At 59.4% G+C, this 20,991-nt stretch overlaps 4 protein-coding genes across 14 annotated transcripts in view; 2 read left to right on the forward strand and 2 right to left on the reverse strand.

The window, feature by feature from the left end:
- Positions 1 to 1,615: 1,615 nt before the first annotated feature.
- Positions 1,616 to 8,824, forward strand: Slc49a3 (solute carrier family 49 member 3). 6 transcript variants are annotated; one of them, XR_006846995.2, is made up of 10 exons: positions 1,616 to 1,812; positions 4,313 to 4,471; positions 4,713 to 4,926; positions 5,081 to 5,157; positions 5,722 to 5,859; positions 5,943 to 6,059; positions 6,471 to 6,623; positions 6,828 to 6,985; positions 7,271 to 7,376; positions 7,976 to 8,109. XR_006846995.2 is itself a non-coding variant. In XM_046423585.2 (10 exons), exons 1-10 carry the CDS (start codon positions 1,690 to 1,692, stop codon positions 8,129 to 8,131), a joined length of 1,491 nt encoding a protein of 496 aa, XP_046279541.1. In that variant the 5' UTR covers positions 1,617 to 1,689; the 3' UTR covers positions 8,132 to 8,824. The 6 variants fall into 6 exon arrangements, 4 of the variants coding, with proteins under 4 accessions (XP_046279541.1, XP_046279542.1, XP_046279544.1 ...); XR_006846994.2 differs by having other exon boundaries at positions 7,890 to 8,025; XM_046423585.2 differs by having other exon boundaries at positions 1,617 to 1,812; positions 7,267 to 7,376; positions 7,890 to 8,824.
- Positions 8,566 to 14,981, reverse strand: Myl5 (myosin light chain 5). 5 transcript variants are annotated; one of them, XM_058572498.1, is made up of 8 exons: positions 14,757 to 14,981; positions 13,287 to 13,395; positions 12,873 to 13,078; positions 11,362 to 11,469; positions 11,123 to 11,198; positions 10,223 to 10,327; positions 9,732 to 9,810; positions 8,566 to 9,255 (listed from the first exon to the last, which is right to left on the reverse strand). In XM_058572498.1, the coding sequence occupies exons 3-8, from the start codon at positions 13,029 to 13,031 to the stop codon at positions 9,045 to 9,047; spliced, it is 738 nt and encodes a 245-aa protein (XP_058428481.1). In that variant the 5' UTR covers positions 13,032 to 13,078; positions 13,287 to 13,395; positions 14,757 to 14,981; the 3' UTR covers positions 8,566 to 9,044. The 5 variants fall into 5 exon arrangements, with proteins under 5 accessions (XP_058428481.1, XP_058428480.1, XP_058428478.1 ...); XM_058572497.1 differs by having other exon boundaries at positions 8,566 to 8,714; positions 9,207 to 9,255; positions 12,873 to 13,395; XM_058572495.1 differs by adding an exon at positions 13,981 to 14,441 and having other exon boundaries at positions 12,873 to 13,395.
- Positions 14,699 to 15,804, forward strand: Atp5me (ATP synthase membrane subunit e). Of its 2 annotated transcripts, XM_046423599.2 has the most exons (4): positions 14,699 to 14,834; positions 15,177 to 15,231; positions 15,351 to 15,449; positions 15,721 to 15,804. In XM_046423599.2, exons 1-4 carry the CDS (start codon positions 14,703 to 14,705, stop codon positions 15,744 to 15,746), a joined length of 312 nt encoding a protein of 103 aa, XP_046279555.2. In that variant the 5' UTR covers positions 14,699 to 14,702; the 3' UTR covers positions 15,747 to 15,804. The 2 variants fall into 2 exon arrangements, with proteins under 2 accessions (XP_046279555.2, XP_058428482.1); XM_058572499.1 differs by lacking the exon at positions 15,721 to 15,804 and having other exon boundaries at positions 14,703 to 14,862; positions 15,351 to 15,436.
- Positions 15,805 to 16,805: 1,001 nt separating this feature from the next.
- Pde6b (phosphodiesterase 6B) overlaps positions 16,806 to 20,991 on the reverse strand; it is a 50,385-nt gene continuing 46,199 nt past the window's right edge. Inside the window, exons 16-22 of the mRNA XM_046423584.2 lie at positions 20,863 to 20,963; positions 20,662 to 20,769; positions 20,346 to 20,409; positions 19,988 to 20,062; positions 19,086 to 19,169; positions 18,122 to 18,278; positions 16,806 to 17,414 (exon numbers count right to left, since the gene is read on the reverse strand). Of these exons, the coding sequence (XP_046279540.1) occupies positions 17,353 to 17,414; positions 18,122 to 18,278; positions 19,086 to 19,169; positions 19,988 to 20,062; positions 20,346 to 20,409; positions 20,662 to 20,769; positions 20,863 to 20,963 (651 nt within the window). The 3' untranslated portion in view covers positions 16,806 to 17,352. The remainder of the gene's footprint in view (positions 17,415 to 18,121; positions 18,279 to 19,085; positions 19,170 to 19,987; positions 20,063 to 20,345; positions 20,410 to 20,661; positions 20,770 to 20,862; positions 20,964 to 20,991) is intronic.

Below are 20,991 nucleotides of genomic sequence, written 5' to 3' on the forward strand. Positions count from 1 at the left end.
AAGGGGACAGGGGAGCTGGAAGGGACAAAGGTGAGGTGAGGACAGTGGCACTGAGCAGGAGGACCACAGGGCCCCTTCAGAGGTTTCAGAGAGTGGGCTGTCCTTTTGGAGGGCACTGGGGAGAGCCCCATTTCCCCTTGGTTACTCAACAGTTCTTCACAAAAGAGACCCCAAAGTGTGTGACTCCATCTGACGCACACACGACCCTGGTAAGAACACACAAGGGCTGGGACCACGCAACTGCTTGTTCAGAGAGGGATGTGGGACAGTGGTGAGTAAGAGAAGCAATGAATAGGCAGAAGGAAACTTGAAGGAAACAGGGACAGAGACAATTTTAACTGAGTGTCACCTGCCTTTCCAGGCCGGTGCTTTGCATGGCCTGTCACCCACAAGCTTCTAGAAAACCTGTGATTCTCCCTTGTCCTCTGTTAACTAGCCCACAAATAAATATATCAAGTAAAGAGATATATGACATTTAAAAAACCCCTATAATTTGGGGGGGCTTTCCAGCAACGATTACTGATCAGACAGATAATGGAGACCACGCCGGCCTGAGGATCTGGAGAATGACCAGACCACCATAAACCATCTTGAGATCCCCAGACTGACGCCAACCCCACACCTCCTGTGCCCACCCCTCATCAGACTTCTTTAGAAGAGCCCAGAACCCAGGAACAGGGGCCTGTTCTCTCTGGAATGTGTGCCCCTGCTTTCCTAACCCTAATCCTGCTCCCTGATAGACAGTGCTGTCAATCTTATCTGTCATGCATTTCAAGGACCCCACTTGTGCTGCCGGAATCCCCCCTTCCCTGGGAATTCTTCAGATGACAACCCTCTTCCAGAGACATCTCCTGTGACAGTGACACCTGCCAACCCTTAAGACTAAGAGCAGGAACAGCCTGCTCCGGACCACAGAGGCGAGCCTGAGGGACAGGAGGCCTCCTTGTCCACCTCAATCTGGATAAGGAGACCCCACTCTACATGGGCCTGCCTGGCAGGGCCAGGAACCAGCCAGACACAGGCCCTCTGAGCCAGACTCACGCCCACTGAGCCAGACTGGCCTCCCTCCTGCCTCCCACCCATAGGCCTCTGTGGAGACAAACAGAAACCTGCCCAGCTGCTGGGCCAGCTGACTCCCGGGGGAAGCAGCAGAAAACATCCGGGTGGGAGGGCAGGCTGCCTCCCCTAGGGGCTGGGCCGACGGGATCTTCAGGCCTTGTCCTCCCCAGCTCCCACCCTTCCGGATTCCCCTAGCGGGAGGTGTAATGGCACTCTGGATTCCAGGCTCTTTGCAGACTGACACCAGTTTCCTCTTCCAGGCTGGCCTCTAGCCTCTCCCTGCCGCTTGTTTGGATCTCAGTAGCTTGGGGGCAAAGAGACTGCAGGTCCCCTTTCCTGCACCCACCCCCGCGAGCATGTTCACGACGGGTCCTCACAAGCTGTGACCCGATTGGCCACTACAAGAAGGGACTTTTTCCTGCCTCTGAGGCTCGGTTTCGATCCCGGCTTCAGCAAGACACCCAAAGTGGGGAGGGCAACTCCGCCCACTCGCCCCTCCCACACGACGCGTCGCCCCAGCGGATCCTTGGGGGCGGGGACTGACCCTATTGCCCCGCCCAGTCCGGCGCCACCCGGCCCGCCTACGCGGGTGCCTTTAAGTCCTCTGGAGACCCTCGGCCGGCCGCGGCGATGGCGGGGCCCGCGGGAACAGTGGCGGAGGCTGCCGGGGGCGCACCGCGAAGCCCCCGCGCCTATGCGCGCCGCTGGGTCTTCCTGCTGGTGGTCAGCTTGCTGAGCTGCTCCAACGCCGCGGTACCGGCCGGGCGGGCGTGGAGCGCTGGGGCGGGCCGGTGGAGCGCTGGAGCCGGCCTGCTGCACTGTCCCTCAGCCCCGGGGCCGGGGCCGCGCGTGTCCGGTGCCCGGGTACGGGGACCTGGGCCTCGGCCTCGGGCGCCTTCTCCTGGTCCGCGCTGGCCGCCCAGTAAGGGGCCAACGTCTGGCCCAGTCTGCCCCAGCTCCAGGGCACTGGCAGTCGGCACTGAGAGGGACCAGCAGAGAGATGGGCTTTGCCATTTCAGGTGTCCCACCCCACAGCCTGCAGCTTCCTAGACTCTCCGCAGCCCCCACCCCTGCAGCCAGAGGCCTAGGCTGCCTCACAGCCCTTGTACCTAGGTGGGCTGTGTGTGACCCTCACTTCCTCTGTGCCAGGCTAGTCTTGGCCACCTCTCCATGTTGCTTAGACAGGCATCCATAGGTGGAGGGAGGGCTTCCAACCACCTCACCACCATCTGACCTGGTGGCTGAACAGAGTGGACTGTGATGGGGGCTCCCAGGCTGTCTGGGGTGTGCACTGGGGTCTGCAGGCTGCAGTAACTCCAGAAACCTCTTCCCTCTGCCAAAGCTGCCTGGATGAGCCCTGATTTGCTGCTGTGGCTTGGCTCCCAGGCCCCTGTGTCTAGACAAGGCTGTGGCTATGCCATCTGGGGATGTCTGGACAAGGCTGTGGCTATGCCATCTGGGGATGTCTGGACAAGGCTGTGGCTATGCCATCTGGGGATGTCTGGACAAGGCTGTGGCTATGCCATCTGGGGATGTCTGGACAAGGCTGTGGCTATGCCATCTGGGGATGCACTCGGGCCTCCTCTGGAGCTTCTTCCATGGGTCTGAGAAGTTCCTGGGTCGCCCAGGTAGGGTCCTGCCATTGTGGAGCAGACAGGAATTGTGGTCCCTGCTGGGTCTCCACTGTGAGCACTGGGCTTCATGTTTGCCCTGGCCAGGTTCCTGTGCCCCTGGGTCACTGTTTGCAGCTGGTGACCAGGGCTCCCAGGTGCTGAGGGGACAGGTAGCACAGAGCTTGGGGTGAGGCCTGGAGACAGCCCAGCATTCTGAACAGGGTTCTGTGTGGGGCTCTGCCTGCTCCTCAGGAAGATGAGGGGCGAGCAGGGAAGGGCTGGGAGCTGGTTGAAGGATTCCTTGCACAGCAGGTGAGTTGGATAGGTCATCTCCTGCCATCCAGGGTCACAGCTCTGGGAGGAAGACATGGAGCTGCTGCTGGCTGTTTAGGGAGGAGCTCCAATCAGTTCTGTAGAGCAGGCTCTGTAAACAGATGCTGACGCCTTCAACTGCTGGGTTAGGTCAGGCAGGAGGCAGCTGAGCCTGTTTGCTGCTCTTTCTGAGCTTGGGGATCAGCCCTTGCACTGTCCTGAGGAAAGAGGAAGACAGTCAGCCCTTGCTTAGCTGGCGGTCATGTGAGTTTGGCAGTGGGAGCCTGGCTCTCACTGCCCACCATGGAGGGTGTGGCCTAGAGCTCTGGCATCCTGAGTTGACTCATCGTGACCTTGGACCGTGATACACCCTCGTGGTTGGTCCATGTGCCACCCTCCCACCCCACCTCTGGGTTAAGCCTTGATGACCCCTCCTTTCCTCCTGCCCCCTCGTCTTTTCCAGAAAGCCTGCCCCATGGCCCAGTGTGGTGAGTGTGCTGTTTGCTGAGAAACCATGGGTTGCTCTCAGCATTTGGTAACTCCTACAGTTGAAGAATGTCCTCTGCCCTGGGGATGGCCTCACCTGCAGGACACCTGTCTCCTGTGGGGTGGGGCCCGCACACAGTGGAGGTGTTTCTACCTGAGATTCCATCGTCCAGCTTGCAAGAGATGACCTGCCCCCCTCAAAAAATGTTCCAGAATCTGAGCTCTGCTGTCCCTTTGGCACTGTCCTCAGCCCTGCTGGGGCCCTCCTTGTCCCTCTGGGTGCTGCTGCCTGCAGCCTCACTCACACCTAGGCTCCCAGGGCTTCCCGCCCTTGCTATCTGGACGTCTGGCATGGTGTCTCCTCTAGCCACCGACTGCCCAGACTGTGTCAGCTTAGTGCTCATCCATGTGTTGGGGGGCCAGGGCTGCCATCTTCCCTCTCCCCAATGTCCCTTGCCTTCTGTGAACTGGTGCTGTGTCCAGGCAACTCCATCCCTCCGAGGTTCTGCTCTTGCTGCCTCTCCCTGCCCACTTGGCAAGCCTCAGCTGCCCATGTGCCCTTTCACACCCATAGTCCACACAGCGCTTCCCAGAGGGTGGGTGGTCCCCCTGCTGACAGCCCTCAGGCTGTCCTCAGGGGTCAGGTCCAGTCCCAGTGGGGCTCCTGATCCTGCAGGCTCTGGCCATATCATCAGCCTCAGGGCTGGTCCAACCTCCTGTTGCCCTTACAGGCGGACTCATGCTGTCCTGCCGAGGGATGGATGAGAGGGGCAGCAGGCAGCCAGGGAGGAGTGGCGGGGCAGTGTCTGTGGGCCCTAGGCTGACTCCGCATGTCCCCACAGCTCTGGCTCAGCTTCGCCCCAGTTGCAGACGTCATTGCCCGGCACTTCCTCCTGTCCATGGCACAGGTTGGCTGGCTCTCGCTGATCTACCTGGTGGTGTCCATCCCATTTGGCATCTTGGCCATCTGGGTCCTAGACTCTGTGGGGCTCCGAGGGGCGGTGAGTCAGACCCCACACCATGGCCTGCCTGGGATTATTAGCAAGGTCCTCTGCATTTAGAGGTTGGGTGCATGTGCTCCCCAGACCAGGGCCCAACAGCCCTGCTGGCTGGGACCCCAGGCAAAACTGCCAGGGAGGAGGGATGGCTAGAAATTGGGATGTGCCTGTGAGCTAGGGTGGGCATTTGGGGACATGGGTTGGGGAGTCCGAGATGGCCAGCAGCCTTCTGACTGTCCTGCAGACCATCCTGGGTGCATGGCTGAACTTTGCTGGGAGTATGCTCCGCGCCCTTCCCTGTGTGGCTGCCTGGGTCCCCAACACATTTGCCTTCTTCATGGGTGGCCAGAGCCTCTGTGCCCTGGCCCAGAACTTGGTAATCTTCTCTCCAGCCAAGCTGGCCGCCTTGTGGTTCCCAGAGCATCAGCGAGCCACAGCCAACATGATTGCCACTATGTGTAAGTGCCAGGGCTGAGGCCTCTGCCTGCCTGGGTCTTCCACCCCTTGAGCTCATGAGCCAGGGCCCCAGGGCCAGGAAGCCTTCCCCCTGGGCTGGGGATGAGGCCAGCCATGGCTGAGCTGACCTGCTGCCTGGTTCATCTCTCCACCCAGCAAATCCCCTGGGCATCCTTGTGGCCAATGTGCTGTCACCTGCCCTGGTCAAGAAGGGAGAGGACATCCCTCTAATGGTGAGGAAGCTTGTAAGGCGCACATGTGTGGTGTGTTTCTGCTGTCTGCTTGTGCATGTGTAAGTGGTGTGTGTGCATGTGTGGTGTGAGGGGTGTGCATGAGTTGTACGTGCATGTGTGTGGTGTGTGCACACTGTGCACATGTGTGCACATGTGTGGTATATGAATGTGTGCGTGCTGTGCATGCATGTGTGGTGTGTGGTGTGTGCACACCTGTTCACTTGTACTCTGACATGCCTGGGTGTGTTTGCATGACCTTCTTCCTACGTGATTGTGCAGCTGGCCCTTAGGTGCTACTCTGTTCTGGGTGGTCAGGCTGGCCTTGTCAAGGTGGGAGCCATCCTTGAGGAATATTTTGATAATCAGGGCTCTTCATGAAACCCCCAGGAGCAGGTGAGGGTGGTGCAAAGCAGCCCACCACAGGCCCTGGGTTTACTGGTGACTCTGGAGGTTGGAGGGTGGACAGAGATCACAAGGGGATAAGGACCTGGGCCCAGAGCAGGGCAGAGGCATGTGGGCACAATTACCTGTGTGGCTGTTTATGACACCCATGCCCTCTCCCAGCTTGGAGTCTACACCATCCCTGCAGGCCTGGCCTGCCTGCTGGCCACTGTCTGCCTCTGGGAGAGTGTACCCCCCACCCCACCCTCTGTGGGAGCCGCCAGCTCCACCTCGGAGAACTTCCTCCAGGGGCTCAAGCTGGTGAGTGTGGTGGGACTCTGGGGGTGGGAAGGCCCTGGCTGGAAGCACCTGGGCTTCTGGGCTAAGAGGCACCTCCCCTCCAGCTTCTGCAGAACAAGGCCTATGTCATCCTGGCTGTGTGCTTTGGGGGTGGCATCGGGATCTTCTCCAGCTTCTCGGCTCTCCTGGAGCAGATCCTCTGTGCCAATGGCTACTCCAACGTGAGTTCCTGCAGGGCAGGGACTCTGCCTCTGCTCGGGTTACCCACTGCCTCTGAGTGTTCAGTGTCCACGCTGGAAGAAGCATGGAGGGCCAGCTGTAGGACTTGTGCATCCCTGGGCCTGACCCATACCTGTTGCCCTCTGCCCTGTTCCCTTTGGCTCAGAGCTGGGTGTGGGCCTGGGGCATGTTTCCACTTCTGCCCTAGGTGCAGGGCACTGAGGGCCTGTGGATATCTCTGGTGACTGGCTCTTTTCCTTAGTGGGGTGCTCAGTAGTGGATCCCACTCTGGCAGACAGCCAATAGTGTTGTCCTGCTTTGGCCTTGGGTACTGCCCTGGTCACAGGGTATGTCCCAAGGAACTCTGGTGGCTTCCTGCCCCAGGATGTTGCCTGAACTTTCCCCTCTTCCAGGGGTTCTCGGGCCTCTGCGGGGCTCTCTTCATCGTGTTTGGGATCCTGGGGGCACTGGTTCTTGGCCTGTATGTGGATTGGACCAAGCGCTTCACTGAGGCCACGAAGATAGGTCTCTGCCTTGCCTCCATGGCCTGTGTGGCCTTTGCCCTGGTGAGAGTCCCCTGCTGAGCCCCGCTGCAGGGGTGGAGGAGTGCCCGGGCAGGTGGCAGGCAAGAGGCCACTGGCCTCTCAGGCATGGCCTCTCCTGCTGGGGGGCCCATGGCGGGTGAGGTGTCCCTGCCTCCAGCCATGCGGCCTAGTTGGCACAGCTGGCTGTGCTGACTGCTGTCTCCTCTGTTGCCTGGCTGCTCCCAGGTGTCCCGACTGCAGGGGCAAGCCCTTGCAGTGGCTGCCACCTGCTCGCTGTTTGGGTTCTTCGGCTTCTCTGTGGCACCTGTGGCCATGGAGCTGGCGGTGGAGTGTGCCTTTCCTGTGGGTGAGGGTGCAGCTGCAGGCCTGGTCTTTGTGCTGGGGTGAGTGTCCACCTGCCCTGGCTGCTTCCCTGGGCCTAGATGCTCTCCCCTGGCCCACCCCAGGCTGCATGGCCCAGGCCCCTGTTTGGGAAGAGAGGGGCCTGTCTGCTCTGGTAAGGGTGGGCCATACACAGGCCTGGGCCAGCCTAGGCCACATGGACTAGGCTCCATGCTGCTCTTGGAGCGTCAGCGGGCGGCGCAATGTCGGTCCCTCCCAAGGTGGCATTGGCTTTGAAAGGTGGACAGTGCCGTGGCCCTGGCTGAGGGCTGTGCATGTCCAGGCAGGCCCAGGGTGTGCTCATCATGGTGTTGCTGACGGTGCTGACTGTGCGGCCCGAAGATCCATCCTCCTCCACCTGCCAGCATGGCGAGGACCCGCTGGACTGGACAGGTCAGTGTCCATACCCATGACCCAGGGCCCTCAATGAGTAGAGGTAAAAAGGCCAGGCCTGGCCAGTTGGGGCAGCCCTGGAACCCCCATTCTGGGCCCTGTCTCTGGGTGCCCTTCACATGCCACCTACACCTGAGCACCTGAGCTCAGCGGGTGGGTGCAGCCCAAAGACCCTGAGAGAAGCCCAGTCTCAGTGCCCCCTCGTGAGCTGTTTTAGAGCCAGGAAAGAGAGAGAGAAGTGGAGAGACACGGGGGCAGAGAGTGGGGAGGGTCTGAGAGGAGAGGGACAGGGACAGAGAGCACATTCGGAGCTGGAGTGGGCAGTGATGACAGTGGGGGTCAGGCACCCTGGGCACAAGGCCTGTGACCCCCAGGACTGTCAGGATGGGGAGCAGGGCTGCTTTGGGGATGCATTGTGGCCATGGTGGGTCCAGATCCCCTGGGCTCTGCCATGGCCGAGGGCTCCTCTGGCTAATTGGGCCAGCTGAGAGAGAGAGCTGTGTGTGTCCCCAGTGTCTCTGCTGCTGATGGCCAGCCTGTGCACCCTCTTCACCTGTGTCTTGGTGCTCTTCTTCCACACCCCATACCGGCGCCTGCAGGCTGAGTCTGCAGGACCCCCCTTGCCCTGGACATGTGCCCCAGAGCTGAGGGCACCACCTGAGGCTCCTGGCTCAGCACCTCCAGCTCAGAGGCTGCAAGAACCTCCTGGCCCTGCCTCCTGCCTTCAGGAGCCCAAGGACTCACAGAGACTGTGAGCAGGGGTGTCTCATGAAGGGAGGTGGAGAGGCAATCTCTGGTCACCGGGACTGTGACCACCGGCTCAGGGTTTTTGGCACACCCAGGGCATGGCAGGATTTGGCACTATGGACCCTGTGCAGACTGTATAGCTGAAGCAAGAAGAGCTGCTACTGTATGGACACTGACCAGGGAAGACAGCCCAACACAGGGCAGTGTAGGTTGGTGAGGTGGCCTGGCACAACAGCAGGGGCTGAAGGGGAGCTGGGTATGAGGGACCTGGAGTGGACAGGTGTGGGCACTTGCTAGAAGGAGCCAATCCCTGAGCCTCTTCTTCTCTGCTCAGTATGGGGTGACCACACACTGAGGCTGATGCTAAGACAGGTGGGCAGGGCTGCCAGCACAGGGGCCCCAGGCCGATGCAGACTCTCGGGCAGACACTGGCAGGCAGATGTGTGGGTCCACATTTATTGAACTGGACACAACCAGGGCTGAGTAGCCTCACTCCTCCTTCTCCTCCCCATGGGTGAGCACGTAGCTCAGCGCCTTGTAATCCAGGTTGCCCGCTGCGTCGATGGAGGCGAACTCCAGCATCTGGTCCACCTGAATGAAGGCGAGTTGGTGGGTGGGGGGTCAGGCCTGGTGGAATGGGTGGCAAGAGGTCCCCACACCTCAGCCTCCTAGGTGCTCTGGATTACAGGTGCTGAACTCCAGAGGCTCCTAGTGTTGCTTCTCTGCCAGGAATGGGGAGGGATCTTGGAGGGGCAAGCAGGGTGGGCATGGGGCCAGAAGGAGAAGCAGGTTACCGAGCTGGTCAGTGGTGCTTAGGGTGGCCACCTGGGCAATGTGAAGAATGGGGTGGAGTTCTGAAGTACAGATGGGGGCTACCCTGTCCCCTTGGGCTAGGACAGTAAGTCTGTCCCCTCAGCTAGGTCAGACCACCAACTGGCCAGTGGCTTCCAGCCCTGACCTAGCCCAGGGCCACCCCCCTCTCCCAGGAGCCCCTGCCCCAGGGACTGTTCTTACTCCTGCCCACCATGGTCCTGCAGCCTGGGGCTGCTGTCCCTCAGTGGCCCTCTGGGGCTGCAGGCCTACCTCAGTTGCAGTCATCTTGTCAGCCTGGGACATCAGCAGGCGCTTGATGCTGAGGCCAGGAGGAGCAGGGGAGTGGTTAGGCTCCCTGAGGAAGGGCTGGCAGCTCACACCAGGGCACCTCCAGCGCGGCTCAGAGTGGCGTGGGCTCAGTCCTCACCCCACCTTCCCAGCACCTGGTGATCACCCCAGCCCATCCTGACCCCCATCGGTCATCCCCAGTCCGGAGGAGGTGTTTTATGGGTCACAGGCAAGTGCTTGGGAGGGACACCAGGCTATTCCCTCTCCCCAGCCCCTGGATGAGGTGGCCCTCCTGTAGCAGGGTCTAAAGACAGTGACACCTGGAGGGACCTGGTGGCCTAGTCATGGAGACTGCCCCACTGGGTGGGACTGGACTTCCTGGGTCATCCTGAAGGACTCCGCTCAGGCCACAGAAGGCCCCGAAGCTGGAGAGACCAGGAGATGGGCTTGGGTGTGGGTGCTGCAGCCCCTTCTGCCAGCTGGGACCCTCCCTACAGCTGCACTCACTACTCCTTGTGGATGCTGCCTTTGCCGTCAGGATCGAGCATCTTGAAGGCATTCAGGATGGTCTCCTCAGTGTCTGTGCCTGCAGCAAAGAGGCCATAGGGTCCCCTACTACCCCAGGGCTCTGAGCCCCTGCCCAGCAGCATCACTGCCAGGAAGCCTTCCCACTCCTGAGCCCCAGGGAGCCTGCCCTGTTGTTCCCACCTGGGGGAACCATTCTCAGGGTCCCCAGAGTCAGTCCATGCCTGCAGCTGGAGCCAGGGATCTAGGAGTGAGGGACAGAGACCACTGGACAGCTGGGTAGATGGGAGGTTTGGAACTCAAATGGCTCTGGGTGGCTGACAGGATCTTAGGGCATGGGGAAAATACAGGCTTCTATGTGCAATGGCTGGATTTCTAAGCACTGGGAATTAGCTAGGCACATACACACAGCTGTCTGATTGGCCTGAGGGCTGCCCAGGAGTGCTATCCCTGAGAGGGACCAAAGAGCTCACCAGTCAGCTTCTCCCCAAACAGGTTCAGGAACATGGTAAAGTTGATGGGCCCTGAAGCCTCCCGGAGCATGGCGTCCAGCTCATCATCCTTGACGTTGGTTTTGCCTGTTGCAAAACCAGGAGGAGGGTTTACCAGAGCAGGAACGTCACCCCCTGCCCCTCTGCCCTTGTTGACACTGGCTACCCACTCCTGTTGTTCTCCAGGGTGATCCCAGAACAGTGCTGGGCTCTTGGGGAGAGTGCTCTCAGCCAGGTGTGTGGGGTACAGGCTGGGGCAGGTGAATTCACCCCAAACCCTGAGCCTGGGACACAGCTGCTGAGGAGGAAAGGGGAGATCAGAGGTGGGGAGAGGGGAGGCTGGGTTTGGGGACAGGGGAGGTGTCTTTTCTATGTTTAGGCTTAAGGAGGGTTGAGAGGGGACTCTACCATAGGAAGAAACCTGCCCACCTTCCCCAGCTCCTGGGGCAGGACCGGAAGCCTCAGGCCTGGCCTGAGGAATTCCCCATGGGGAATTTTGGTGCAGAGGCTTTGTGCCCCTAGGTGGCCTTGGAGAGGGCTGGAAGAACTGGGTCCAGTGTGACAGCATAGGCAGGCCCCACGCCCTCTCCTAGCTCCATGAGGCTGGGCTGAGGCAGGGTGGGCTCAGCCTGCATAAGCTGTGGCTGTGGCAGCCCACTGGTGTTGTCCGCTCCTGGGATCCCCTGCTCCAAGCCCATCCCAAGTGGTCGTGTGTGGGCAGTGGGCCACTGGCTGGTCTGCCCTGGGCACCCTGTGCTGACCCTGAGCAAGCCAAGTGTGCAGGATGTCACCAGCCTGTAGGGCCAGTGCCCTTGATCGACTCGAGGCAGAGTGATGATGTCCAGGTTGGATGTCACGTGCTCACCTTCTAGTGGCACTTACCCAGGGAGGCGTAGGTATCCTTCAGGTCCTCCTTGTCAATGAAGCCGTCTCGGTTCTGATCCATGAGTGTGAATGCCTAGAACCCGGGCTGCTGGGAGCGTTGCTGGTAGCCCAGCTCTGCCTCCATTCCTGTGCCTCTCCTGGCTCCTCACCCACACCAAGGCGAAAGGCAGCCACAGGCCTACATGGGATCCCCCCACCCACTGGAAAAGGGACTTGGACAAAAGAGACAGACCCACCTCCTTGAACTCCTGGATCTGGGTCTGTTCGAAGTTGGAGAAGACATTGGAGGATGCCCTCTGGGCACGCAGCGCCCCGCCCTCCTTCTTCTTGGTCTTCCTGCTGGCCTGAGGCAGGAGCACCAAGACTTAGAGTCCTGGCCAGCTGCGGGAACCCCAGGACACCCCATGATCCTGCTGAAGGTCCCTGGCCAGCTGGAACCCCAGGGCATCCCAAGATTCAGCAGGCTTAACACAGAGGAGAGGATCAGGCAACATGGTGGCCCCAAGCCCAGGTGTATGGGGGAGGACAGGGACTCCTTAGGCCCTGGCACAGCACAGGGCTCAGACTACCTCACCGGGCTTGGCCTGGGGGCTCCAGAGCAAATGGACTCCATGAATGGGCCTGTCCTGGGCACCAGGTCTCCTGTGGCCCAGACTCTCCCACATGCTTCCCCGACTGTCACCAGGGTGGCTGTCCCTGGGTGGCCGAGGCACATACTTCTCACACCCACACTGAGGTGCATGTTCACATGCTCTCACACACTCACATGCACATCACACTCGTGTGCACACACAGCTCTCACATGCCCCTGCCCAGTTGTCTGCCTGCTCACCATGCCTGGGTCCTCCCTGCCCAGGGCTCCAGTCCTGCCTGTCTTAAGCTTCTGCCTGGTCCCCCAGGACACTTCAGACTTCAGCTGCCACTCCCTACAAGGACAGGCTCAGGGCCACCCCAGGGGACTGGACAACTGCAGAGTGAGCCTGGGCAACCTGCCGGTGACTCAGACACCCCTCTGCCCCCAGGCACCAGGAGGCTTTGTTCTGCATAGGAGGCTGTGTCTCCAGGGCCATCTGCCAAACTTTTGGCCAGGGCCTTGGTGTTGAGAGCCCTCTTAGGCACTGTGGGCCCTGCTGGGACTGCAGGAACTGTAAGTGTCAAAGGAAATTTGGCTTCTCCAGATCTGTACAGAGGTACTACAAGGAGCCCAAACATTGCTGAGCACTCATTTTAGTATTTATTTATTTATTGATATTGGTGATTGAACCCAGGGGTACTTTAACACTGAGCTATATCCCCAGCACTTTTTATTTAGAGACAGGGTCTGCTAAGTTCCTGAGGCTGGCCTTGAATTTGTGATCCTCTACTTTAGCCTCCCAAGTTGCTGGGATGACAGGCGTGTGCCACCGGGCTCAGCCTGCTGAGCACTTTGAGTATTAGAGCTCCCAAGCACCACCGTCCTCACCTCCCTGTCTCATTGGTATATACGACAGTGGGGCCTATGACCCTGGCCTGACCCTTTGACCTCATGGTGGCAGCTCTTTAGTTTCTGTGGCAAGAGACTTGGGGATGGCCAGGCTACCCAGATGACCTGGTCTGGGTCACTCTTGGCTGCCAGGTCTCCCTCCTACTGCCTGACCTGAGTTCTGGGAAGGGACACAGCCTCAGTCACACAGCTCCCTTCGGGTGCTGCTACCTAAGACCCCCAGAGCCAAAGGGGTCTTCAGGTAGGACCCTGTGGAAGCATCACCTGCTGGGAGGACCTGGGGGACCAGGTATAGGGGCTAAGGATCCAGAGCCAAGGGCCCACTTCCTGGGGCAGGGCTGGGTGTGGCCCTGCAGGCGTCTTGGCTTGGCTGCAGGAGGGGGAGCTCCAAATGTGAGAAGGCTGCAGATCTCCAGGGAGCATCCTGGCCCAGTTGGGCTCTAGGTCCCCCTCCAGGACTGAGTTCAGCTCTAAAGATAGTGACACAGACAGGGGTATCAAGATTCTGCACACATCTGACCCTGACAGGTGCAGAGGCTTCCACTGGTATTTCAAGACAAGAGAGACCCTCCTTCCCTCCCCTAGCCCCTCAAAGAGCCCTGATCCAAGCCAGGTCTCCAGCAGTGCCCATGGGTGGTCTTGCATGCACCAATGTGCATGTATGTGTTGTGCACTGACCCCCAAAGCTGCTGGTATGTCCTGTCCCCTGTCGTCACCTGGGCCCCAGAGACACTTATTTTCAACTTTGGAAGCTTCAGCTGCTGAGGAGTGCAGTTTATTTTAAAATCTGGTAAAGAGAAAGCCCACTCGGTCACTTGAGGTCATTTGGCCAGTGGCCCAAGGGCAGGAAGGGGTGGGGGGCTCTGCAGGCTGATGTCTGTGTGAGTGGAGAGCTCTGTTTTGTGCACTTGTGGATTCCCCAAAAGCCAGAGGGCTCAGGAGGGCCAGGGTCTGCATCCACCCCACAAGACTGGGCTCTAGCAGGAGTCCTCAGGGGCTCCAGGCTGGCCTCATCCAGGGCAAGAGAAGAGCAGTTGGCCCTGCAGGATTGGCCAAGGTGTTCCCATCTCCAGCCCTGACTTCCCAGCTGGGGAGGCTGAGGGCTGGGACTCCAGAGCAAGCTGAAAAACGGGACAAGCTCAGCCAGGGCTCTTAGAGGGCCAAGGCAGTTGGGCTCTAGGTCCCCCTCCAGGACTGCTGAGCACCCATGGGCCTTGAACTTTTCATTGCATTTATTCACTTTAGATTCAGTTATGTTGTCTTTGGAAACAGGAATTCGAGGAAGAGTAAGGAAAGGTGGACTTCCCCAATTCCCAGGGAGGGGGGGGGGTATGGACTTGGATGGGACCCAACCCTTGGCCTTCAAGACTACCTGCCCAGTAAGGCAGGGTGGAGGAAGCACAGGTAGGCGTGAGGTCACTGCTGGGGTGAAGACAGCTGATGGGGTGGTAGACCACCAGGCTACGGATGGCCCCATTTTGGGCAACCGCAGCCAGGGCTGGCTCAGGTGTGGGGGACAAGCAGCCATTCTGAGGTACAGAAGCGAGCAGAGAGACTGGAGAGGTGGCCTCGGGAGAGGTGCACCTGGGAGCTCACAGCTGCGAGTTCTGAAGGCTGGGTTGGGGACCTGGGGGGGGGGGGCTTGCTCTGGGTGGCCTTCTCATGAAGGTTCCAGTCCCTCCTGCTATGGGAGTAAGCAGGGCAGGAGAGCTCAGGGTGAACAGCCTGGAGATAGATCACTGACGAGCTGCAGCCATCGCCGCCCGGATCCCGCACGCCTGCGCTCCAGGCCTCCGACCCCTCGGGCACGCGCTCTATACTGCTGGTTCGTGCCTGACCGAGCGTGGGGTTCGGTTAGTTCTCCTCCAGGTCCAAACCCGGGCAGGCGGGGCGCGGACGCTCGGCCCGTACACCCAGGGCCGGGTCGCTTGGTTCCCTCGCTCCCAGGGAAGGGACACAGTATGCGTGCCGTACCCTTCCCTCCCGGTCGCGCGCAAACTTTCCTTGTGCACGAGCGCGTCCCGTGACGTCACCCGCCGGGGAGGGCGCTCGGCCTCTTCCTACCGGCAGGGGGAGCCGCTCGCGCTCCGGCGCATGCGCCCGGCTAGGCTGGCGCCCCACGGTCTTCCGGGCCCTCGCGGCATTCACCTCCGCCTCGGCTGCGCTTCCGGTGCGAAGGTCAGGGACAAGATGGTGCCGCCGGTCCAGGTGTCTCCGCTCATCAAGGTGAACCCGGCTTCGTGGCAGCAGCACGGTTGTATAGGCTGGGACCCCGATCCCTGCCCACTACCCTCATCCCCCAGACCCTGCAGGCCGCGCCCTGCCTTTCCGCGTCCTCGCCTTCCTTCGTGCCCGACCCTGCAGGCTGCGCCCCCGACCCCCACACCCTGCAGGCTGCGCCCCCGACCCCCACACCCTGCAGGCTGCGCCCCCGACCCCCACACCCTGCAGGCTGCGCCCCCGACCCCCACACCCTGCAGGCTGCGACCCCCCGCGTCCCCCGCCCGCGGCCTGCGGGCTGCGACTCCCGCCGCGCCTGACGCCCAGTCGCCTTGTTCTGTCCCGCAGCTCGGCCGCTACTCCGCCCTGGTCCTCGGTGTGGCCTACGGAGCCAAGCGTTACAGTGAGTGCCGGGGCGGGCGGGCTGGGCGGCTCGGGCGCAGGGCGGAGGGGTCGCAGCTACCCAGCCTCTTCACGCAGCGTTTTTAGGGAGGAGGTTAATCGAAGCCCCCACCCCTCCAGGTTACCTAAAACCCCGGGCAGAAGAGGAGAGGAGGGTAGCCGCGGAGGAAAAGAAGAGGCAGGATGAGCTGAAGCGGATTGAGAGAGAACGGGCCGAAGGTAGGAGCGAGCCTTAAGCTGCCCATCCCGTTTTTAGTGGAGGGAGGGGTGCCGCCTCTGGCCTGCCCTGTGGGGAGCAGCCCTGGAGAGTAGGCGTGCCGCTGGCCCCAGCGTGCTGATCCCCGTAGGCTGAGTCAGGTCGAAGGGAGGAGAGGCCAGGATCCATTTTAGTGAAGTGCAGTGGGGGTCCTTGGATTGGATTCCGGGTTAAAGTCTGAGGTTCTGAAGGGGCCTCCTGGGTTGCCTGAGTGTGTCTTTTCCAACCTTTCAGCCCAAGATGACAGCATACTGAAGTGAGGCTCCCCAGCCTGCCTCTCCCCAGCCCAGCAGATGAATAAAGCTTCCTCCTCCGTGATGTTTGGCTCCCTCTCATTACTGCTTCTCCAGTGGTTAGGTTCCTGGACTCTGCTCAGCAATTGTGCTGTCTTTTCCTCAGGGTGAGGCCTCTTAGAGGGGATTTCAAAGGGATTAACGAGCATCACTCATTACTGACCCAGAACACAGCTCACAAACAGCAACAAGTATAGAAATGGATGCCTATTTTCTGGGGTGTTGAGGGGGCCTTTGAGTAGTCAGTTCTAATGGAGCAGTCCCTAGAACTGCTCCTTGCTCTACCCTGCTTCTGCCAGCAGCCCAGGCTCCTGGATAGGCAAAAGAGGGATTGGAAGGTGGGTGGAGGTGCTGATGGAATTTTAAGTTGGAAGCTGGGTCTTCTGTCCTCAACTCACAATCCTTTTCTGTTATTTCAAGGTGGCCAGGGCAACCTTGAGACAGAAGCCCAGGGAGGTGGTCTCTTAAAGGTGAGCCCTAACCTCCCCAGACTGGACTCCTGGCCACTGAGGCTGTGAGTTGGAGTTGGATGGGTGGGGTATTGCTGCTTCCCGGCTGTGTGCCAGGAGCCAATCCCTTAGGCAGAAAGCCTCAGTTTTTGTAAAGTGAATATATTTGTAAACATATGGAAATGGCTTACAAATGTTTCAGAAGCCTATTATTTGGTTTTTGTGGGTGAACGAGCACTCCCACCCCCCAACCTTGAGCAGTGGTGTCCCAGCACCTGGGTCTTCAATGGTTGCTGTCCCAGGCTCCTGTCTGAGGCTGTCACCAGGTGTCACTGAGGTGAGATGAAAACCGGCTCCCTGCTGCAAGTAGGCAGATGGTCCCAAGGAGTGACCCTATCCTGCAGAGTACTGTCCAGTGGGGAACACACATGATGCTCACTGAGTTAGTAACCCTTGTTTTCTGCAAGATGATACTCACTTCAAAGTCAAGGCCCACTGGACTTTCTGCCTTTGCCGGTCCCCTAGTCCACCAATATTAAGTCATGAGAGGCAACAGTTCTTCCTTAAGACTCCCTGGTGCAGGGTCTGAGCCAGCAGAAGCTTGGCCTCAAGTCCACCCTCCAGTGTTCATTACAGACCACTGCCATCTGACTGCGCTCTCTAGTCCTGGCCTTGAGCTTGCCGGCAGAGCTTTCAAGCACTCTTTTGTGTCCTCCACAGTAACTAGTGTGTAAAAATGGACAATTTGATCTGTGCTTTATTCTGAATTCTTGGGCATGTTCTTCCTGAAGCAGGTGAGACAGGGATGCTACATTCCTGTGTACACACATCCGTGCAGTTCTGAACGTTCCCCACTCAGCAATTTCAGACAGTTCACAGGCCTCTTTCAAAGATCTCTGTGGGAACTGTATTCAAAAAAGAGTGATGTAGGCTATACTCTTTAATAAATGATTGAGAGTTTGCTTAAGTTTATTAAAAAAAACCTTATAAAAATTCAAAATATTTCAAACTGTCTTCAGTCATTTTCTTGGCTTCCTAACTTTTTACTCCAAAGTGCAGGAGGCAGAGCCCATGTTCCAGAGGTTGAGGGCCTGGAGGGAGCTACCAGTCCCCTAGACCAGGGCTTACAGGATACAGCAGGTGGAAGACTTGGGTGCTGGGTCACCATTGCAGATTTCTGTGCCCACTGTGAGAGAAAACAGGGTGAGTGGGGAGCCTTCGCCCTCCTGCTTTGTGTGCTCTCTCCCCTTCAGGGAAAGGGTGGAGTGCAGGTCTGGCCAGCCCAAGCAGGTTAAGTGGAGCTGAGCTGTTCTTAGTGCTTCACCTCTCTTGACACCACACCAAGATTGCTCTCAGTCCTGGCCTCCCACAACCCTATGGCTGCCTTCTTCATGCTGGTTTACCCCATGGCACAGCATGCAGGGAGTAACAAGGCCCAGACTAGGGAAGCCAGACAGTGCATGGAGGCTCTGATCTGGGTATGCTGACTTGTCACCGAGTCAGGCCCTGTGACAGGACTGTGGGCACTGCAGGACTAACTCCTGCGCAGCTCACTAGTTTCCAGTTTTGCTGTTTGGTTTCTGAGGGTGGCATGGGCATGTGGGTGCAATTTACAAGCTACTTAGGGTTCGACTCCTCGGTGGTGGAAGGGAGCTGCTGAGAGTTGAGTGAGCCTGCTTCCCTTTACAAGGGCAGCAGCGCAGTTACTTGGAGAGACTTGAGCTCAGCCAGGAGCAGTGAGACCCTCCTGGCTCTGTCACTGCACAGGTGACCTCCCCACTGTGGACGGCATCCCCCGTGGGGCCGCTGGGCATGCACCCTTCCTTTCCCTAAGTCTCACAGCTTTGTCGGGGGTAAGCCGAGTCCCTGCCCCAGGCTGGCCAGGGCCCAGACCTTTCTTGGCCGCCACACTCTCTTCCTCCTCCTCCTTCTCCTCCTCCAGGGCCTTCATTTTGGCCTCGTGCTCGTCAGCAAGTGCTTTCCACTCCTTCCTGTTGTTCTGTAGTTGGTCAAACATGGGCAGGATCTCTTCATGGAAACGGGAGAACTCCTGGAGGAAACAGAAGCCACATGTGTGTCCCCTCTGCTCCTGGAGGGCTAGGATGGTGGTCTCCCTGCCCAGCCCCTGTGGATGGAGTTGAGGAAGGCAGAGGGAGTCACCCTTGCTGGACTGTGACCTTTGGCCACTTTAAAAGGACATGTCCATGTTGACCCTGCTTGAGTGGCTGATCAGGGCCACTTCACCTAAAGCCAAATAGCACCCTTCTTAGAGAGGGGGGTGGGGCATTGCCTGGTCAGGGAGTCAGTCAGACCCCCACCAGGTCAGTGTCTTCCCAGTCCCTCCCTGTGTCCTCAGAGGCCCAAACAACAGAACTCAGGCCCAGCAGGGCATTGGGTCCCTGGCCACTGGGCAGGAACATGGCTGCATTCCCATGTTCTGTAGGTCATGTGGGCAGGGCACACTAGCAGGGATGGGCAGACCCAGGCCCACTCCTGAGGGCTTACAGACACCCCCAAAGGAACCCATAGGCAAGTGGCAGTCATTGCCCTGAAGACAGGTGCCCACCATTGTGCAAGGGCCCCACAGAGGCAAGGTCCCTGAAGAGAGACCTCGTGGGGTGGGTTGGGGGGGCATTCTTGGTGCTTCTAAGGACAGCTGGTGGCAGGTCTCATCCCCAGTGCAGGCATGAGTACACGCCATGGCTGAGCAGGTGGGGGTGAGGCTGGGAGGGAGGTACCCCCATGGGTGGCAGTCTGCACAGGCATTCCTCCTGCTGTGAGGTCACTGCTAGTCCCGCCCACGCCCCCTGTGGGCTCCTGGCTGCTCTGTCAACACCCACGGCCCCGGGATTCCCACCTTGTACACGAACGTGCACACGAAGTCAATGAAGCCAACCTGCAGCTTGGGGAGCTCATCCGCCTTACTCCTGTCCATCATGGGCTTGTGGAGGAAGCAAAGGCAGCTTACCCAGTGCCATCTCCTCAGGCCCTTCAGGCCCCAGCTGGCACCCACCCCTACACTCTAGTGAACACATTCATGAGAGAGAATGAGCAGAGCCCAGGGGCAAAGGTGCAGCCCATAGAGGGCCAAGCTCAGCTACCAGAGCTGGCCTAGAAGCAGAGAGCCAAGATGCCCCTCCTTGCCAGCTGCCCAGGCTGCCCCTTCCTACTTCTGAGCCTCTGACCCTCATGTGGGATACTGCTGGTTCATCTAAGCGTCTTCTGTCCACAGGGCACTGTCCCCAGTGTTGCCCTTATGCCCCAGCTGCTGGCCTGTCACTAAGCTGACCAGAACCCAGATGTGCTGTGGAGCCTATACTTGGCATGCAGCCTGCTTCAGACAGCCATTTGCGCTGGTTGAATCTGGCTTTGGGATCAGACTTCCCATCTTGTGCCATGGGGCTGAGCAGGGTGGCCAGGAGCTGTCCTGTGCTAGCAGTGTGTTCTGACCGCACTGCACGTACCTTTCTCGCACGGATGCTGGTCTTGCCCTGGACTCTCACCCCGGCTTTCCCTGCCCTACACTGTCCCTGGGGCCATCCTGCCTGGCCGGGGAACATCTGGGAGCTGCCTGTACTTGGCTTCTGGTCCTGAGACCACCTCCATGCCCTGTACTCCACCTCACCAGGGGTGAAGCCATCCATTCTCATGTGGCACAACTACACACAGGAGGCAAAGACCTCAGAGTCCCTGTTCCCCAGCACCACAATGGGGTCTTGTCCCCTCATCAGGGCAGAAGCTTCTGGAAGCAACACTTACGATGGGCTGCTGATCCAAAACTGTCCTTTCCAAGTCACCTTGTTCCCAGAACTCAGCTGCCACCAGAAGAGCAACCTGGTGGCACACAAAGGCAGTGCAGTTGGTTCTGTGCTCTCGGGCCCTGCCCTAAGGCTGCACCCCAGCCTGGGCCCTCACAAAGGTGGCATGGTGCAGTTTCACCTGGAGCTCTCAGGCTCTGCTGGTTTAGGCGCTAGGCACCCCCACTGCTGTACCCTGGCAGGCCCATGGCCGCCTTCAGCATGACTGCAAGCTGCATTCTCCCCCCCTCTGAGGCTCCCCAGATGCAGACCCAGGGGCCCTGGAAGGGTGAGTTTGGGTCTGGCCAGCCAGGCCTGACCTTGCTCTGGACTTCCCAGGGCTTGGTGATGGCAGACAGGTCACAGGCAGTCATCATCATGGCCCTGCCGGCAGACAGAGCAGAGTCATGAGTTCTTGCTGGTGTCCTGGGCTCCTGAGACGGCCTGGGGAAGGCGCTAGTCCTGGGGCACCGGATCGAAGATGAAGGAAGGGAAGCTGAGAGTGAAGTGAGGGTTGCTAAAGGCCAGAAACCAAGGACATCCCATTTGACCCTAGATCCTGCACTGGCTCCTCCAAACCCAGCAGTGCTGTCCCTGAGGGTCCTCTCCCAGGTCTGCAGGAGGGAGTGCGCTCACATGACTATCTCCTTCCGCGTTGTCTCCAGGGACAGGTACTCCACCCAGCTCTTCTTGTCTGTGTAGTTCTTGGACTCATCCACAATCTTCTGGAACATTGTCCTCTTCCTGGACACAGGAAGGAGGGAGGGCAAATGGTGGCGAGTCTCGCACCAACATGCCCCCGCTCCCGCCCCTGCCATCCCGGGGTGGGGTGTGCACTTGAAGTAGAGGGCCAGGTCCGTGGCGATAATGGCGATGTCCATGAGGTGGATCACATGCTCATGCTGCCGCCGGTTCAGGTTCTGGTAGATGTTCAGGCTCTGCGAGTGTCAGTTGGTGCAGGTCACT

The sequence above is a fragment of the Marmota monax genome, unplaced genomic scaffold (genome assembly GCF_021218885.2).
Source record: "Marmota monax isolate L192 unplaced genomic scaffold, Marmota_monax_Labrador192_F-V1.1 WCK01_AAM20220418_F8-fsc00009, whole genome shotgun sequence".
In the NCBI taxonomy this organism is placed as follows: domain Eukaryota; kingdom Metazoa; phylum Chordata; class Mammalia; order Rodentia; family Sciuridae; genus Marmota; species Marmota monax.

What these genes read in the sequence shown, in the direction of transcription:
- Slc49a3 (XM_046423585.2), top strand. Translation starts at nt 1,690, where the DNA reads ATGGCGGGGCCCGCGGGAACAGTGGCGGAGGCTGCCGGGGGCGCACCG. An exon ending in TGAGCTGCTCCAACGCCGCG is followed by an intron (nt 1,813 to 4,312) that starts GTACCGGCCGGG and finishes ATGTCCCCACAG; the next exon opens with CTCTGGCTCAGCTTCGCCCC. An exon ending in TCCTCCAGGGGCTCAAGCTG is followed by an intron (nt 5,860 to 5,942) that starts GTGAGTGTGGTG and finishes CCTCCCCTCCAG; the next exon opens with CTTCTGCAGAACAAGGCCTA.
- Myl5 (XM_058572494.1), bottom strand. Translation starts at nt 13,253, where the DNA reads ATGCAAGACCACCCATGGGCACTGCTGGAGACCTGGCTTGGATCAGGG. An exon ending in AGATCCAGGAGTTCAAGGAG is followed by an intron (nt 11,199 to 11,361) that starts GTGGGTCTGTCT and finishes CCCGGGTTCTAG; the next exon opens with GCATTCACACTCATGGATCA. An exon ending in GTTTGGGGAGAAGCTGACTG is followed by an intron (nt 9,811 to 10,222) that starts GTGAGCTCTTTG and finishes TCTTTGCTGCAG; the next exon opens with GCACAGACACTGAGGAGACC.
- Atp5me (XM_046423599.2), top strand. Translation starts at nt 14,703, where the DNA reads ATGCGCCCGGCTAGGCTGGCGCCCCACGGTCTTCCGGGCCCTCGCGGC. An exon ending in CTACGGAGCCAAGCGTTACA is followed by an intron (nt 15,232 to 15,350) that starts GTGAGTGCCGGG and finishes CCACCCCTCCAG; the next exon opens with GTTACCTAAAACCCCGGGCA. An exon ending in TGAGAGAGAACGGGCCGAAG is followed by an intron (nt 15,450 to 15,720) that starts GTAGGAGCGAGC and finishes CCAACCTTTCAG; the next exon opens with CCCAAGATGACAGCATACTG.